Source organism: Colias eurytheme, chromosome 29 (genome assembly GCF_061535395.1).
Source record: "Colias eurytheme isolate Ceu_HAF_F1 chromosome 29, ilColEury1 Martin Lab GWU primary, whole genome shotgun sequence".
Taxonomy (NCBI): Eukaryota; Metazoa; Arthropoda; class Insecta; order Lepidoptera; family Pieridae; genus Colias; species Colias eurytheme.
Window position 1 is genome coordinate 6,832,125 of NC_143008.1, and position 19,067 is coordinate 6,851,191.

General features: G+C 36.7%; 1 protein-coding gene across 1 annotated transcript; it reads left to right on the plus strand.

Moving 5' to 3' along the window:
- The first annotated feature begins 2,490 nt into the window (after nucleotides 1–2,490).
- On the plus strand, nucleotides 2,491–15,052 carry LOC149896355 (venom protease-like). The gene is made up of 10 exons (XM_090118203.1): nucleotides 2,491–2,591; nucleotides 3,689–3,792; nucleotides 4,456–4,581; nucleotides 5,013–5,154; nucleotides 8,592–8,743; nucleotides 8,995–9,119; nucleotides 10,221–10,370; nucleotides 10,724–10,853; nucleotides 11,387–11,545; nucleotides 14,171–15,052. The coding sequence occupies exons 1-10, from the start codon at nucleotides 2,531–2,533 to the stop codon at nucleotides 14,357–14,359; spliced, it is 1,338 nt and encodes a 445-aa protein (XP_089974329.1). The 5' UTR covers nucleotides 2,491–2,530; the 3' UTR covers nucleotides 14,360–15,052.
- Nucleotides 15,053–19,067: the final 4,015 nt, after the last annotated feature.

A 19,067-nucleotide genomic window follows, 5' to 3' on the forward strand; every position in this document is an offset into this window, starting at 1 on the left:
TAAGCTTTGAAACTATTTTAAAAGCTGCCAAGAAACTTTGAGTTGTTTCACAGAAGACACAACATACCTACTTACCTATTAGGTAATAGTTAAAAATAAGGAAATCCATACTTTAATATTATAAATGCGAAAGTAACTCTGTCTGTCTGTCTGTTACTCAATCACGCCTAAACTACTGAACCAATTTTCATGAAATTTGGTATGGAGATATTTTGATACCCGAGAAAGGACATAGGCTACTTTTTATCCCGGGAAAATGACGCAATCCCGGAAATCCCACGGGAACGGGAACTATGCGGGTTTTTCTTTGACTGCGCGGGCGAAGCTGCGGGCGGAAACCTAGTAGTTACAACAAGAATTATTATTAATAAGAAAACAAAACCTGACTGTTAATTTATGTAGCCCATGCTGATGATCGCAACGACATCTCATAATCAAAATCCGTCCAGCGGTTTAGGTTGTAGGGCGTACCAAAGAAATATACATACACGTACATACACTGGAAAAACATACCCTTCTTTCGCAGTCGGGTAAAACTGGTCGCCATGAGCAGAAATCAACTAAGAATACAAAAAAATGTCGAATTGATATTTTCTTCGTTATCTATACTAATATTATAAAGCTGAAGAGTTTGTTTGTTTGTTTGTTTGTTTGAACGCGCTAATCTCGGGAACTACTGGTCCGATTTGAAAAATTCTTTCGGTGTTAGATAGCTCATTTATCGAGGAAGGTTATAGGGTATATATCATCCCGCTACGACCAACAGGAGTGGAGCCACGGGGGTGAAACCGCGCGGAGCAGCTAGTTGTGAATAAAATCGATAAATGGAATGCCTATGACCCCAAAGTAATTATTTTTGATAAAATTTGTGATATTATCATATATTTCACCCGACCGGTTTATAAACAACAAAATATAAATGAATGCTTTGCACATGTTTTGTAAACAAATGCAAAAAACCCAATGTTGCCAACTTATGAGCGTTTCCCCAAATTTGGGGGAATATTATAAAATTATTTTACTGCAAGAAAGCTACACTATCGTGATTGTTTTTATTGATTCGACTAGAGCAACTTGAGGTAGTTTTAAATACACTGCATTTAATATATTTTCTATAGTGTTGCCGAACTATCGATAGTTTGACTATCGATAGTTGACCTTGAAAATAAGTCAGAATATCGATAGCACTATCGATAGTATCGATATTATCGATACTATCGATACTATCGATAGCGTTAATCATGGAATACTATTGATGAACTGCAATAGTATCGATAAAATCGATAGTATTGATTGCCAATAGTTGCTATACTATCGATACTGTCGATAGTATCGATACTATTGCTACTGAATATTGCAACTACAATCGATACTATCGATAGTACTGATACTATCGATAGTTTTGAGCTATCGATAGTAGTAAATTGTGCAATAGTATTGTTCACGATTTCTTGGTATAATGGGTCAGTCAATGGGCTTATTGGATTACGAATTAACGAACTAAAAAAAATGGATTGTACAAAGCGCCAATAGATAACTTGAAAAGTATTATAACCAAACATCTAGTTCTCTGTCATCCACTATAATATTATTGATAAAGCAATACTATCGAGAAAAAGGTCACTATCGATGGGACGATATTATCGATAGTATCGACACTATCGATAGTATCGATAGTTCGTTCGATATTGAGCTTCGATAGTATCGACACTATCGATAGTATCGATAGTTCGTTCGATATTGAGCTTCGATAGTATCGATACTATCGATGGTATTGCTATGTGTCGATAGTATTTACGCTTATAGGACTATCGATACTATCGATAGTATCGACACTATCGATAGTATCGATAGTGCTATCGATACTATTGCTTTTCCCCAACTATCGATAGTTAATCGATAGACTATCGATAGTGGACTATCGAGCGGCAACACTAATTTTCTATCTTAAAATATAAAAAATACGTTTATTTACGCCTTGAAGATTCCTGTTTATTATTAATTACTAATTTATAGTCAAGTTTTATAAATATCAACTGAATTTTTCATTTAAGAGTATTTTTCATTTTGAAATTTATCTATTGTATAAGATGTTTCACCTCGTTAAAAAAAATCTGAACCACTTTCTAGCGCAGCGTCCTAACTACCTCCAAAATTCCAAATAGGCATATAAATCTTACAAAGAAGCATAATTTCCTGTGATAATTTCACATGAATTAAGTTAAAAAATAGCGTATGTGCCAAGCGCACGTGTCAGAACTGAAACTTCTTTGGCAAGATTCAAAGTTACCAAAATCGTCGCCTTACTCCATGACGTGTCGGTATTGCCATGACGCGACCTTGAAATTTTACTCTCAACGCCCCTAAAGAAGTTTCACTTCAAAAACTATTTATCGCATTAAACTGCCCTTACCTCAATTAAACTAGGGAACTATTAGGGAAAAATCAATCTGTAGCTGGCAGCCCTGACCTCTGTTTAAATCTCAGTCAACTTGTTTTAGTGTTTCTGCACGGACGTGCATGTGTGACTATGTTAAAATACTTGATTCTGTTGCTGTGTGCGTGTGTGCGTGCACAGTATTATTATAAAAGTAAGTATAGTGTTTTCCTCATTGGATAAATCTTATAAAGCGTAAAAACCACGTTCCAATAATATGTATTAACGTAGTAATAAGAGTTGACCTCAAGATAAAAAATATGGTAATTATCTCTGGACTAGCTGCGCCTCGCGGTTTCACCCGCTTGGCTCCACTACTGTTGGTCGTAGCACAGACTAATAATAATATACTACGTATACAAGTCGTAGCGTTTTTTTTATGTCAGAGCAAGCAAAGGGGCAGGTGGGCCACCTGATGTTAAGTGGTCACCACCGCCCATAAACACTTGTAAGTTGTAACACTAGAAGTGTTGCAGGTGCTTTGCCGGCCTTTTATCCTCCTGGGGTATTCTGCCTGATAATGCCGCGTTCCTATTTGGGGGTTGTTGTTTTTGGGCCGATGATATGTAGCCTATAAACTTCCTCGATAAATGGTTTATCTAATACTGAAAGTTTTTTTCAAATCGGACCAGTAGTTCCCGAGATTAGCGCGTTCAAACAAACAAACAAACAAACTCTTCATAATATATATATTATATATATATTCATCTCTTTATAATATATATAGATTAGTATAGATTATACCCTTAGGAAGCCTATTTATATTGTAAATTTTCAGTATCGTAAACCGCCCCGTTTATTTTTTGTAACTTCAAACGAAATATGCTTTTCGATTAATTAATTATTGAAAGTCAGTTGTGAGTTGATCATTCAAAACATTTGGATGAGCGTTAAAGGTTTGCATTTTCCAAATCTATACTTATATTATAATTGCTGAAGAGTTTGTTTGTTATCAAATGGTTTGTTTGATCGCGCTAATCTCGGGAACTACTTGGTCCAATTTGAAAAATTCTTTCGGTGTTAGATAGCCCATTTATCCAGGAAGGCTATAGACTATATATCATTACGCTAAGGTTAACAGGAGCGGAGCCACGCGAGTGAAACCGCAAAGCACAGCTAGTACTTAATAATAATACTTCCAATTTTTTTACATTGAACCGTAGATTAGAGTTTAGGGTTGTGAGTTAAGTGTTTAAAGTTTAGACTGTAGAATTGTGAGTTTATGATTTGAATTAGAGTTTTTATTTTTAGAGGGCCAGGTGTGTGACGTCGACAATAGTATCGGCACATGTAAGAGTGTGAACGAGTGTCCCTACGCCCGACAACTTATTTACCAAGATGAAATTAATGCACCGGTATTTATTTAAGCATTTATAATAAATATATTATATACGTATACATATTTAATTTTTTAGATTAATATACATATTTCAACTTTTACATTTTTCAACCGACTTCAACAATTATCATTTGTTACAAGCTTGAGGTATAAATTTTAGAAATAATACTGCTTTATAACGTCATTGTAGCCCGTTGAGAAAGGATAAACTACTTTTTTGGCTAAAAAATAATCTCGGGAGGGAGTGAAATATGTACAGTTGAAATGACTCACAATAAACAACAAGACTCACAATCACGCTTAAATATTGTCCGTAATAAAACTCTACCCACGCATGAATTAAGCATAGTTTTTCTATTATGCTATACGACTTTGAACATTACTGACACGAAATAAGGTGCTAATTTCACTGAATGTTTTTCACAACGCCCTCGGAAATTATTGGCCTTTAAATAGTCGATTGTGAGTGATTGTGACTTTGTGAGTCTCGTTGTTTAAATACGTCAGTGAAATTTTAAACTTTTTTACTGATTGTGGATTGCATGAACTAAAATAAATATTAATTGTAGTTAAGTTTATTTAAAAATTTAGTGTAAATAGTAATTTAGTGTAGACTATATGTTTGCTCGGCACATACGCTTTTCTTTATTTATTTCTAATAGTGTTTTGTTTCTTTCAGTCGTGCTTCTATGAACAAAAGCAGTTAATAGCATGTTGCCCTAATAACTTTGTCATGCATAGAACGGGCACTTTTCGGGACCTCTTCTTAAGTTCCGTGGAAGGTATCAAGCGCTCTAAAGACATGGTAAATACTAAATAGTATAAAAAGTATTTCTACTATGCGATGTATACTTATTATAAAGCTTAAGAGTTTGTTTGTTTGAACGCAATTTGAAAAATTCTTTCAGTGTTAGTGTTTTGCGCCCATTTATCGAAGGCTATATTATCATCACGCTAAAACAAACAGGAACTGAGCAATGTGGGTAAAACCGCGGGGCACAGCTAGTCTTAGATAAATCCCATACCTACTTTATCTATTTACTAAAATGCGAAAATAAATCACGTGTGCTTTTTATGAAATTTAGTTCCGCTGCTGACAGATAACTGATATAATTTTTATAGTGATATTCTCACAGAATATAAGGTAAGGAAAAACTCATTTACGCGCGTGAAACAGCACGCACCTATTATTATAATTATCGACGTATAGACACAACACAAATGCCCCCTTCACAGATATGTCGATACGATGGTAGAGAGCCCATAGTGTGCTGCCGAAACACTCCCTCCCCACCAGTACGGGAGGAGCCGAGGGGGTGCCCCCCCTTACAGCGTGTTTACTTACGGGGAAAACAGGATAGTCATGTTGCTTGGAGAAGTAAGTTACTAGTGTACTATACAGGGTGTCCCACTATCGGTATACTAAGCGCGAAGGGACTTGTAGTTTTGGATACACTGATCTCGTAAAAAATACTTAAACAAAAAAATTACGTCAAAATTTTTTTGCGAATCTTTTCCTTAACCCTCTATAACTCAATAACATGTTTTTTATTTTTTTAGTTGTTATTGGGTAATTAAACCAAAATAAAAATACACGTGTTTCATAGTTTTTATTTATTGTAATTATTTTCCGAAAAAAATTGAAAAATAGGGAGCGTTGCCTAGGGGCAACACTGAGTTGTAATCTTAAAAACTATACATATAAAAGGAAGTTATGAGAGATGGAAGTTCCTGAAGCAGTTCTTGGTTTTGGTACCTATAGCATAGAGCAACCCCGCATTTTTCGCATGTATTGTGAGTAAATCCAGTACACTTTGGAAACTTGCACCTAATTTTTTTGTCAGACCATTGGGGCCAGTGCCCAATCTGGTCTTGCCGTACTGCCATAGGAGGTGCATGTTGTGCAGGTCCTTTATGTTTTTTGGCTTGTATCTCGTTTTCCAGCGAACGGCGACTAGACATACTAGGCTTTGTAGGTACCCAATTTACAAAGAGTAACTGCAACATCTAGACGAAAATCTGCTGATGATAAACGACACGAAAGGCCGTTGTCTTTACGGACTCTTTTATAAAGCAACCATGCGTTTGCCATTGTGAGATCCAAGTAATGATAAAATAAACGAATTTGCCATCGTTTGCTACGCAACTGTATCTTGTATATCGCCATGATGCTGTCAATGAGGTCAACACCACCCATGTGGCGATTGTACTCTCCTACAACGTTCGGACGTTTTATGCTCACGTAACTAGAGTTCTGTTTGTCCCATCTGCGAACATCAGTTTCAGGCTGTATTCCAGCAAAAGTAGAAACCAGAGTGACAATTTTGTTTTCTTTCCATGCCACATTAGAAATGTCGGTGCCATTGACGTCAGCTACATATTCTTCTGAATGTCCTCTGGGTTTTTTCAATAGTATCTTTTCTGGTTGCAAGAAAAACAGGATAGGGGTTTCTAGTTCTAAAAGTTCAGTGCCTAAGTTCATGTTACCCTTGAATCTAAGCTGCTCAGAATTTACCTGTAGGCTCTTCTTCTTCCAGCGTAAATTCAATTTAGTAGGTTTCGTTGCAGTTTTATTTGATTGATTGCTTTGAGCTGATGAAGGAAGAGGACCGTGTGATGCAGTTTCAGCGCTTGGAGGTGATTGAACTGAGCTTTCGTGGTTACTTTCTAAGGTTTCTATTATAGAATCAACGTCGATATCTAAGGTGGAAGTATTGTCTTCAAAAGTTTCTAATTCGGGGGAAAAATCTGGGTCGGCGAGGCTGTCATCGTCGAAATCCAAACCGTCCTCACTGTCATCATCATCCTGCAGCATCGAGGTAATATCCTCTTCTAAAAGGACTCGATGAGGACGCTTACGAGCTGCCCTGAAACATGATATCGAGTGATCATGATATAATCTATACACACACAAAATAATACCCCTATCCGTCAATGTAGCTTACGGGCAACAAACACAAATTCAAAAAAAAGATCAATATAATGAAAATAAATGTTATTGATAACGTCAAATATTAAATATTCAAACACTTACCTGTTCATGTTATTGAAAATAAAGCCTTAAAACTCGAAATAACTATATTTAAATAATTTTCAATTCGGAGCACGCGCGCACTTGTTCAAACCACTAACGACTTTGTAAAAAAACTTCAATTGGTGACAAGTAACGCCATCTAGTGATTAGTTTTTAAACTTGTTCGTTACTTCTGTTTGTAGACTACAGTATACAGTGCGATGTATTGTCAGAAAACGAATTGGATGGATGTAGTGATAGATCGGACGGTATGTTGCTTACAGTCTACATCATGATATAGAGGGTTAAAATTCATGTTTTCTTCTCTAACTTCGCGTAGCCGGCATATACCGCATGGCTAATGTGAGCATTTTATCAATGAAAACATAATCTTAAAAGAAAGCTCACGTGCGGATGGCAAAGTTGGGCGGGTTGCTTGTTATGGGTGTATTTTTTACGTACTCAGCGTATGCAAAACTATAACCTCCTTTGAGACTAGTATACTAACAGTGGGACACCCTGTATAGCATAGAGTGATTAATTAATCCTACTTAATATTATAAATGCGAAAGTGGATGGATGTTTGTTATTATTTCATGTTAAAGTAATTACAATGAAATTTGGTATGTAGGTAACTGAGGACCCAGATTAAAACATAGGCTACTTTTTATCCCAGAAATCCCACAGGATCGGAAACTATGCGGGGTTTTCTTTGGAAACGCGGGCTAAGCCGCGGGTGGAAATCTAGTTTTGTGTACATTTAGGGCCGATTTTTCAATGCTTAAAACTTATCCGTCCAATAAACCTATTACACGATAATATTAAATTGTCACGTAAACTGTCAAATACCTACGGGCAATTAGAATAGGTTTTTAAAATGGTAGTTTTATACATTATTCGACGAATAAGTTTTAACCAAGGATTGAAAAATCAGCCCTAAGTTAGGTAAACAGATTAATTATTTGTTGTAATACTCGCACACCCAATCAATGAAAAGAATGTATAAGCCACATATTATAATATTGTAATCACAATTGTAATCATAACATCTATAATTGGTAACTACATTCTTACAAATAAATATAATTTGAATTTGAGTACACTATAGTACAGAGTACATGAGTTATTCTTAGTATAGAGACTACTACCAATAATAATATATCAAAAAGCATTTTATACGATGTTTGTTTGTCCTTATAATCTCTGGAACGGCTGGTTTTATAATCAAATGGCCTAATAATCATTACTAATTTTGTAAATGTTAAAGTGTATTTGTTTGTGTATATGATTTTTATACGATTTTTCTGCTTGTAGAAAAGTTGGTAAATCTATACTAATATTATAAAGCTGAAAAATTTGTCTGTTTGTTTGAACGCGCTAATCTCAGGAACTACTGGGCCGATTTGAATAATTATTTCGGTGTTAGATAGCCCATTCATCGAGGAAGGCTATAGGCTATATATCATCACGCGAAGAGGAGCGGAGCTACGCGGGTGAAACCGCGGAGCGCACTGCGCAGCTAGTCCTTAGTAATTTTATAAAATATGTCAAAGTGTATTTTGTATATGATTTTTCTTGTAGTGTATCTATGAAATAGATATATATATATACACTAGCGGTCCGCCCCGGCTTCGCCCGTGGTACATATGAAAAATAGATGTTGGCCGATTCTCAGACTTACCCGATATGCACAGAAAATTTCATGAGAATCGGTCCACCCGTTTCGGAGGAGTATGCAGACTAACATTGTGACACGAGAATTTTATATATAAGATTGTCTTCATTGATAAAATGCTTTGCAGAATGCCTCGAGAACCAGCGCTACACGGACAAGTGTGTGTCGGCCAAGGACAACCCAGACGAGTACGAGCGCGTCAGTACTTGCCCAGACGCAGGAGATGGGTATCGTATCATTGCTGGTACGGATGCTGTAGCAAGAGAGTTTCCACATATGGTAAGACTTTTACAACCGCTTATTTTTATATGACTGCCTCTTTGGTACAGTCCTGGGTTCGATTCCCGGTAGAGACGAAGAAAATTTTTCTAAGTACATTAGTTTAGCGATGTAGCCTATAACCATTATGATACTTGTACTGGTTTTATTATATTTTCACTATTAGTCAAGCGTAACCGTGGAACGACGAAATACGCAGGACTATTTTTTTTTTGTTTAAAAAGTTTTTCACTTACAAATTGTACTTACAGGCATCGCTAGGCTGTCACTCAATGACTGAAAACGACACAAACGATATCATTTGGATCGGCGCAGGGTCTCTCATCAGTGATAAGTTCATTTTGACAGCTGCTCACGTACTACAAGAACCATTTCAGTAAGTTTTTAAAGTGAAACTTTTATTACATCGTCTCAAATTTTTTGGTCTGTGTAGCGCATGTCGCGTGACGGTCGAACCGTCCGTACAAATACGATAATTTTGTGCCTGTTTCACTTTTACCGTGGTTTCATAAAACCACACAACATTTTTTTGTTTTCCTTTTTACAAGTTTTATAATAACTTGCGATGTATTTAAAAGCTTTTGAAGGCGCGTTGAGAGTAAAACTTCAAGGTCACGACATGACAATACAGCACGTCATGGAGTAAGGCGACGATTTTGGAATATTTGAATCTTGCCAGAGAAGTGACACGCTCGTTACGCACATTCTTTTATTAACTTACAATTTACATAATAATGCATTTCATCCATACTAATATTATAAATGCGAAAGTAACTCTGTCTGTCTGTCTGTTACTCAATCACGCCTTAACTACTGAACCAATTTGCATGAAATTTGGTATAGGGATATTTTGATACCCGAGAAAGGACATAGGCTACCTACTTTTTACCCCGGGACATAGGATAGGTTTTATCCCGGAAATCCCACGGGAACGAGAACTATACGGGTTTTTCTTTGACTGCGCGGGCGAAGCCGCGGGTGGAAAGCTAGTATTATTATAAAAGCGAAAGTTCGTAAGTATGAATGGATGATTCTACTCATGTCTGTTGTTTTATGTTGATTTGGATATAACTTTACAGGAATAAAGGTTATCTGAATAACACATGAGCTATACATATAGGCAGTTGCACGCTAGTTAGTAAGTCATGTTGAATTTTTATAATTAAAAAAAATTGGTTGTCTGTAAAGTCGGTTTACTGACGATAGTTGAACGTGACAACGTCCGATTGTGCTTCTTTGTCGCTCGTTCCGCGCTCTCGCTCGCACTTCAAGCCTTACATGGATCGCCTCAGTGCGAGGTAACGCCGCATGAGTCATGTTTTTTCGTGCGTGCAGCCGGCTCTATCGAATTATAAGACGTTGTCACGTCAAAATAAATAAAACAAATAAATTGACTATTTGGACATAACTGGTATAGTTAACGTGTAAAGTGGTGATTGTCGCTAAATGACAATGAAAAATTTTCTTTTTATTCTAGTAAACTCATAAAATACGCACTACTTGGGACAATTAAAAAGACAGACGTTCGAGATGGTATTCTGTACAACATAATTAAGTGGTATCCCCATAGTCTGTACTCTCTCGCCAATCAGACCAATGACATCGGGCTTGTCGAGTTGGATAGAAGGTAAGGGTCTGGTAAGCAAGTTCTTGCTAGTTTACTACCTAGTACCTACTAATTTTATAATTTATATGCCAATTTTACCCAAAACTTACACAAATTAGTAAAAAAAGAAATGTTATTTCATTTTCAAGTTTAGTTAAAATAAAAATCATTTTTTTTAACAATAGCTACAAAAGTACTTTAATAAATAAAGCTATAATAGTAACATTTTTGGATGATTTTATGTTCAATAATTAAAATGCTTGAATATTAAATTAAACTAGAAATTTATCATAATTACCTAGCTATGTATTAAGTATAGTACATGTCATTGCGCATATTTGAATTTACCTTTGTGTTTTCATGAAACCCTGCAGAGTAGTTTTCTCCGAGTTCATTCGTCCAGCCTGTCTGCCGCTGCCAGACATTGAGCTAGACACTCCACGCATTGTAGCCGGGTGGGGCCAGACCGCGCAGGCGGGAAACACCTCAGACACACTCTTGAAGGTATCTAAATGAAATCAATTAATAGCTTTTTTTTACGTATATTGTTGTACCTTACAATATTTTTATCACAAACTCAAATTCAAATATTTATTTCAGTAACTAGATAGACTTCGTTTAGAAGCACTTTTGAATCGTCAAAAAACAGCAAAATAATCTATTACATATACTATGTATAATAAATCTGTAGAAGAATCAATTCTGTACATTGAAAATATTGAAAAAATAAATAGCAGGGGGTGTTACTGGATCGATACCAAACCCAAATATGTGATTAAAAAATTGTTTGTCTGTCTGTCTGTATATGCTGACATCACGTGAAAATTAACGGTTCGATTTCGATGAAACTAGGTATAATTATACCTTATTATCCTGGGCATTAAATAGGATACTTTTTATCCTGGAAAAATACGTATAATATCGATAAATTAATCTTAATTTTTCAGTTTTATCCATAGACGTTATTCTGTAGAACCGCGAACACACGTTGCGTTACCCGCAGTGGATTCAGTTTTCTTTCTTTCTCTATTCCACAGACACAGATAAAAATAGTGCCGAACAGAATATGCATAGATCAGTTCAAGAAGAAGCACTTCAAATGGAACGAAGCGACTATGGTCTGCGGGCAAGGCATCATGGGTAACACTCCACGTGACGGATCGGACGTCCAAAATACGTACACGGATACTTGCAAGGTGACTATTTTATATTTTTTTTAGAAATGTACACGGGAGGCCGGGTTCAATATTAGTTTTAATGTAATAAAAATGTACTGCGATTCTATACAACTGCCTAATTGATGTAGACAGTTGATAACAAATCACCGCAAGTCAACGACTATTAACAAAGTGAAGGCAGTTGTGTCAAACGTCGTATAAACAACGTCAGAGCCCCTAGGCACGATTCGTACGAATACGCCACGATTCAAAGGAACGCGGCATTAAAGCCCGGCATTCACTACACGCACCGCGAGCCGAGCCCCGAGCCGTACCAATCCGTGGACAAATCCGTCATCGCCCACACACTACACGAGCGCCGAGTTGTAGTCCAGTCGACTGTGAACTTTGGTGAGCCTTGCACGCAGAGGCGGCTCGCCCTAAGGAGCGCTGGTGCAGTGAACTCCCATAAATAATTATAATAAAATCATACTCCTTAATTTAATTATTAACATTAATTATTACTATTTAAAATCAATCGTAATCTTTAAAACTACTGTTAATACCAATGAATATATCCATCATTCCATCATCCCATACACCTGTATAATACCTACTGTATTATGTAACGCGCGAAGCGGTGCGCTCACGATTGCGCTCCAATGAAAAAAGATTTAGTACATTTCCTAACACGAAATCCAATAGGAGTGAAAGAGAGGGTTTTGCCAGAGCCCTGCGCGTGAAACAAAAGATTTTCTATGGAAAAGTAGCAAAATTCGGTGCGCCGCACCCGCAAACGTTGCCGGTTCGTTTTTACCGCCCGGCAGGACAGCGATTGCGACGTTGCCAGTTGCTACGTCTATAATATAAACAAACACTCGACTCTCGAGTCAACTTCAATGCACGCGCGCGATTCATGCAATTTTCTAATTAAAATTATAAAATACGTGTTGAAATAGCCTGTACTTATCAGTATTACTTGTGAGTGTTAAAATGAACAATAATTATAATGTGGCGTTCATTAAAAAGTGTGATAAAACGTTACAAATTCGGCTTGAATGTAAAGCTAAGGGACCGCCACGGCCTGAACTTGATCTTACGCAAAAATGTACGACAAAAACGAAAACATATACGTTGTGCGTGTGTTTAAATCTGAACAATATGTAAAAAAAACCGTGGTTGTGTGGTTGTGATGAAAGCAACAACAGATATTTACGAATGTCTTGTCGCTTTAAATAGATATTTTTGCACACCAAAAAGAAAGACGTATGTAGGTATTTCCTTTATAAGTAATTTTTTTGATAAATGTACTGCTTTACACCATGTATTTTCAGTGTTTTATTTCAAGTGAACACCCATAAAATTTTGTCACGAGCCGCCTCTGCTTGCACGTATCTACCCTACCAAGGTACCGATGCTTTCAAAACTCAAAAAAGTGGCTCTAGTAGTCGGTGCAATACTTTTTACGCAGAACAAAAATAAAAAGCGCGTGTGGGCAAAGGAATGGCTGAAACAACGAAAAAAATATTATACACATATGAAATTGCTGCAATGCATTCAGTCCTGTGAACCACCTTATATATATGATTTTTTTAATTACTTAAGAATGAAATACGAAACCTTCATGGAATTATTAAAATTAGTGACGCATTATGGCGAATGACTGACAAGTTCACCGACAAATCCGCGGACGCACACACACGTACGCCGTGCCGAGCCGCGAGCCGCGCACACCGATACATACACACGCAGATTTGTCCGTGGACTTGTCGCCAGCTACAAGGCGGTAGGGTGCGCCTATGCAACAGCTAAGCATGTCCGGACAGGAAACAATGACAACTATATTGACAAATATTCATCCACAAAAATAATTACAGTGCCACAAACTTAACTGACCCGGTGGCAAAAACTGGAACTACGTGCTGCCTTTTTGAAATGTCACATTTTCACAGACATACGGTATATTTTGTATAAATAAAAAGTTACTTATTAATGTTAATTTACACCATTGGCAATGACATTATTTTTACCCTTGCATCCGGGGAAATACTATTTAGCGGTACTAAAATCGACATCAGTGACACCGTCACCGGGTCAGTTAAGTTTTTTGGCACTGTACTGACCTGAGCAAGACCTGAGTTAGCTGACTCGACGTTGTCCTGTCTTCGCGCAAATTGCCAAACCCGTGAAGTTTACATGGCAGTAATATTTTCGTATTTTGCCGCTTACTCAAGATTTTCTTTCATAAGAATTTGATTTTCTTTCATTTCTTTATTGCCTTCTCCTGGCAATAACGAACACATCAAAATAATAAATAATTTTTCAAATCGGACCAGTACCTAGTTCCTGAGATTAGCATGTTCAAACAAACAAACTCTTCAGCTTTATTTATTTACTAGCTTCCGCCCACGACTTTGTACGTGCATCCTCATTTTTCCCCGTTCCCGCAAGAATTTCGGGAAATCCTTTCTTAGCGGATGCCTACGTCCTAACATCTACCTGCATGCCAAATTTCAGCCCGATACGTCCAGTGGTTTGGGCTGTGCGTTGATAGATCACTATATCAGTCACCTTTGAGTTTTATATACTTACTTATATAGATTTATTATAATATTAGTATATTGGACGTCTTCTAGATTAATAAGTGTTAATAATGGCTTACAGGGTGACAGCGGTGGTCCATTAATGGCAAAAGCCAAGAATCTCAACTGTACGTACGTAGTTGTAGCCGTGGTCTCCTTTGGCCCCACTTGTGGGAAGGGAGTCCCAGCGACGTATACTAAAGTAGCGCCGTATATAGATTGGATCGTGGACACCGTGTGGCCAGATGATGACTATAAGCGGTGGAAATAGATCATCTTGATTAGATAATGAAAAAGAAGAATTAGAAAGAAAAAGCCATGTAGAAATTAAAGATTTTAACGGATTTTAAACGCGATTTATTCATTACTTGCTGTTCCCCGCGGTTTCACCCGCATTGCTCCGCTCCTGTTGGTCTTAGCGTGATGTTATATAGCTTATAGCCTTCCTCGATAAATGGGCTATCTAACACTGAAAGAATTTTTCAAATCGGACCAGTAGTTCCCGAGATTATCGCGTTCAAACAAACAAATTCAGCTTTATAATATTAGTATAGACTATAGAGGTAGATACGTTAAAATCTTTAATTTCTAAATATATTATATACTCGTGTAAAATCAAACACAATAAAATACAAAGCCATATGTGTTAGTTTGCTGTTAAATAAAAGCTGAATTCGATGTAATTTTTAAATAAATAACTATTCCGAATTTGATACATATATTAAGCTATTGCATAGCTTTTATATCAGACTTTGAGTGCGGCGACCGAATGTAAAAATTCCGTAACGAATAAACCTAACTCCAACCGGCACAGCGATGCGATGCTATGCAATAGCTTAACCGCGGCAGTCCTCGAGTGCCACACGTATTTTTTTATTTTTTTTATAGCATGTATGTTTTATTGTTAAACGTGTATGTGACTAGTTATAAGTCTTAATAAAAAAATAAAGTCATATTTCAAGCATTCATTCGTTTTATTTACTAGCCGGTTCTCTCGGCTTCGCCCGTGTTGACCCAGGCTGAAAATATGAAGCCTATGTGTATAGCTGAAAAAAAAATTAGGCTGCGATGTTTGAAACAAACAAGATATTTCGTTTAGACGTGTGCACAGGCGATTATTTCGTAACTATTAGTAAGTAGTGAAGTCCCGTGTCCCCTAGTGGGGTAAGGGGCAGATGCATTATTCATACATCTGTTTCACTGATCGATTTTCTTTAGGGACAAGTAGGTGATCAGCCTTCTGTGTCCTGCCAGACCGAGACATTTTTTTTTTCTTCATCTCCACCGGGAATCGAACCCAGACCCCTCGGTTCTACGCTCACGCGTCAACCACTGTACCAAGGAGGCGGTCAATCGTAACTATTACAGATATCAAAAAACTTTAAACTGATATTGAAAGTACTCCAATGTTACATGAAACGCTCCCATTCCAAGCATTTTACAAAATGCCGAGCTTTTGTAAACTGCGAAATAATACAATTTGCCTGCGACATAATAATATATGGTATAATTAGTTTTATAAAAGTAAATAATAAAGATACTTTAGGACTTATTTATTATCTAAACAGGTAGCCTGTGGCTCAGTAAACGTGTTTGAGTAAAAAAACACAATTACTTTTTCATAATGACATTTCATACGGGCAGCAGAAAACATTGAATAGGAGCTATTTTTATATTTAACTATACATATATTAATTCTTAGCTTATTCTCAATCTTTAGAACTCCTAACTATGTTCAATTCTTCAGATATGGTTAGGGAGCCAGGTGCAAATTTGGTTAACTATTTCCTCTCAAGAGATAATTCGTCAGACGCATGAGAGTATAGTATTATAAAGCCTCGTGAACGTCAGCTGGCGCTCGGTTGGGGGGGTGAGCGGTTGTAGCCTCCCACGCACATAGGAAAAAAAATACATTCATTCATTCATTTCCTCTCAGCTAAAAATTTGTCAAATTGTAGCTAACCCAATATCTCAACGAAAAAAAATAGTCAGCTGGTTACAATATGGTGTATTATACGTCAGCTGGTGTCTCGAACATGAAAGTTAAATTTAAAGAAAAATTTATTTTCCGTTATTTCCTCTCAAACAAAAATTTACCTGATGATAGCTTATATGTAACTGTGGATAAATATATATGTCAGCTGGCTGTATCTTGGTGGAAAAACCGTCAGCTGATACGGGAGGCTACAACCGCTCTTCCCCCCAACCGAGCTCCAGCTGACGTTCACGAGGCTTCATAATACTATACTTTGATGCATTTTACTAATTACCGCTTGAGAGGAACTTGGTCATAAAATCTGCTGCTGGCTCCCGGACCAATACAAAAATCATATTATTATAATCCATATAAATCCGCAGATTATTCATAAATTATACAATCAAGCATAAAATCGCTCCGTTGCCACTTTAAAAAAAGGCAAAAAACTTGCACACTTTCAAATTTATAAAATACTAGCTTTCCGCCCCCGGCTTCGCCCGCGTTTTCAGAGAAAAACCCGTTCCCGTAGGATTTCCGGGATAAAACCTATCCTATGTCCTTTCTCGGGTATCAAAATATCTCTATACCAAATTTCATGCAAATTGGTTCAGTAGTTCAGGCGTGATTGAGTAATAGACAGACAGACAGAGTTACTTTCGCATTTATAATATTAGTATGGATGGATTTATTTTTAATGAATATCTTGGTCTGGAAGGACACAGTAGGCTGATCACCTAATTGTCTGTAAAGAAAATCGATCAGTGAAACCACAGAAACAGATGTACGCATCTGCTCCTTACCCCACAAAGGGACACGGGACTTCACTCTTTTTAAGAATGCAATTTAGTGCAAAATATCACAATCAAGTCATTTTCATCAGCTCCTTATTTAAGCTATTGCCTATTGCATAGCTTCTAAGTTCTATCGCGGGCCTTGAGCGCGGGGACCGAATCGAGAAATTCCGTAACGAAAAAACCTCACGCTCCCCACTCCGACGGGCACCGCGGAGGCGTGGCTCGAAGGCATGCTATGCAATAGCTTTACCGCGGCAGTCCCCGTGTGCCACACGTCTTTTTCATTTATTGCAGTAATTTGCCTTAGATCTAGTTGCCATAATCCACCATGCTAGCCCATATAACCGCTTGTCGTATGAAGAACCTTTACAAATCGTATTCAATGACGCTACAAGGAAAAATACGACTAATATTGTTTCAAGCCGGTCTGAGTTTCTAATAAACTATAAATTAATTATTTTTATGATACAAGAAAGGTGTATTTGTTTTAAAATTGGCGTAGAATCTAAGTAAGAACTAAAATAGGAGCAACTACGCATTCACAATCAATATACAACATATTTAACTAGCGGTCCGCCCCGGCTTCGCCCGTGGTACATATTTCGCCATAAATGGTAGCCCATGCATGTTCTTTCTCAGGGTCTAAAGATTATCTGTGCCAAATTTCATCAAAATCGAGCCGGTAGTTTATGCGTGAAAACTATACATACATATATAATTACCTACAAACCTTTCCTCTATATAATATTAGAATAGACTAGCGGTCCGCCCGCGCCGCGGCTTCGCCCGTGGTACATATTATAATAGAGCAATTAACGTAAATTTGAGTTAAATTTACGGAAAAAATCTCTACCTGTACCATTGAGATAATATTAATATGGAGACGACACCGCCTTCATCACTTATGTTCCGCTGTTATCAAAAAAAACCGCTCAACATACGCCATATGGCGTATGTTGAGCGGTTTTTTTTAATGGTTTTAAAGTGAAACGCATCAAATATGCCTTCGTGTGTGTTACGATATTGCACAAATAATACAAATAATACGGAAAAGTGCAAAGGAATAACTTTCATCGGTAAGTACCTAACTAGATAATAATTTTTAAAACTTAGAGCAAAAAAATGGCGCACAGATTTTGTTCGTGGTGTCTCCTCCATACGTAGTAATATTATCTCAATGACCTGTACTTTCGAATTCTGACATGACAGACAGACAAGACAGCTTACAAGTGACGTCATAGTGCTGAATCATGTTTGGAATTTTGTTGCAAACCTTTTGGCGCAGTTTAATATTAGTAAGTATAGATAATCCAACCATTTATTATATATTGATCTAATAATTAATGAAGTGATTTATTTGTAATTAAGGTTGGATATTAATGGATAAATAATTATGTATCTATAAATTATAATATATTTCATAGTAGTTTTGTTTAATAATAATACTGCGACTTCGTCCACGTTTTTAGATAAAATATCAGCTACCTACTAGTTATATACGCAATTGCGAAAATATCATACATACATTATCTACATAGGTAATCTATTTTGGAATAAAAAATACCGGCCGAATAGTTAATCTCCTCCTTTTTGGAAATCGGATAAAAATAGATTTTATTTACAAACTAGCAGTCCGCCCCGGCTTCGCTCGTGGTACATATTTACGTTTTCTCTACGTAAGAACCATCCTCGTACTTCAAGGTTATCTATTTTGGAATAAAAAATACCGGCCGAATAGTTAACCTCCTCCTTTATGGAAGTCGGATAAAAATAGATTTTATTTACAAATACTACAAAACCCGGAAAACGTTATTATATGCTATAACTAGCATTTCCGCGCATTTGTCCACGTTTGATTATTATTTATCGATAAAACCGATTGGCGAAAATAAAACGAAAATCATTAGTAAGAAAAAAAGTGTAGGACTTAACATTGAGCTACAATTACACAGCAACTATAGAGTTTGTCGGTTCTTCTCCATAGATACTGCTTTCCGAATCGGTAGTAAATATAATATGTTAAAAATATGTAATGACGTTTCAAAAGTGCTTCTCTAAGAAGTCTAATTGAATAAATAAATGTTTGAGTTTGAGTGTACGTAGTGATAATAGCTAATTAGTAATTATACCTAGTAATAATTGTACCTAGTAGTAAGTATTAGTACCTATGTATATAACAAAGTCGCTTTCTCTGTCCCTATATCCCT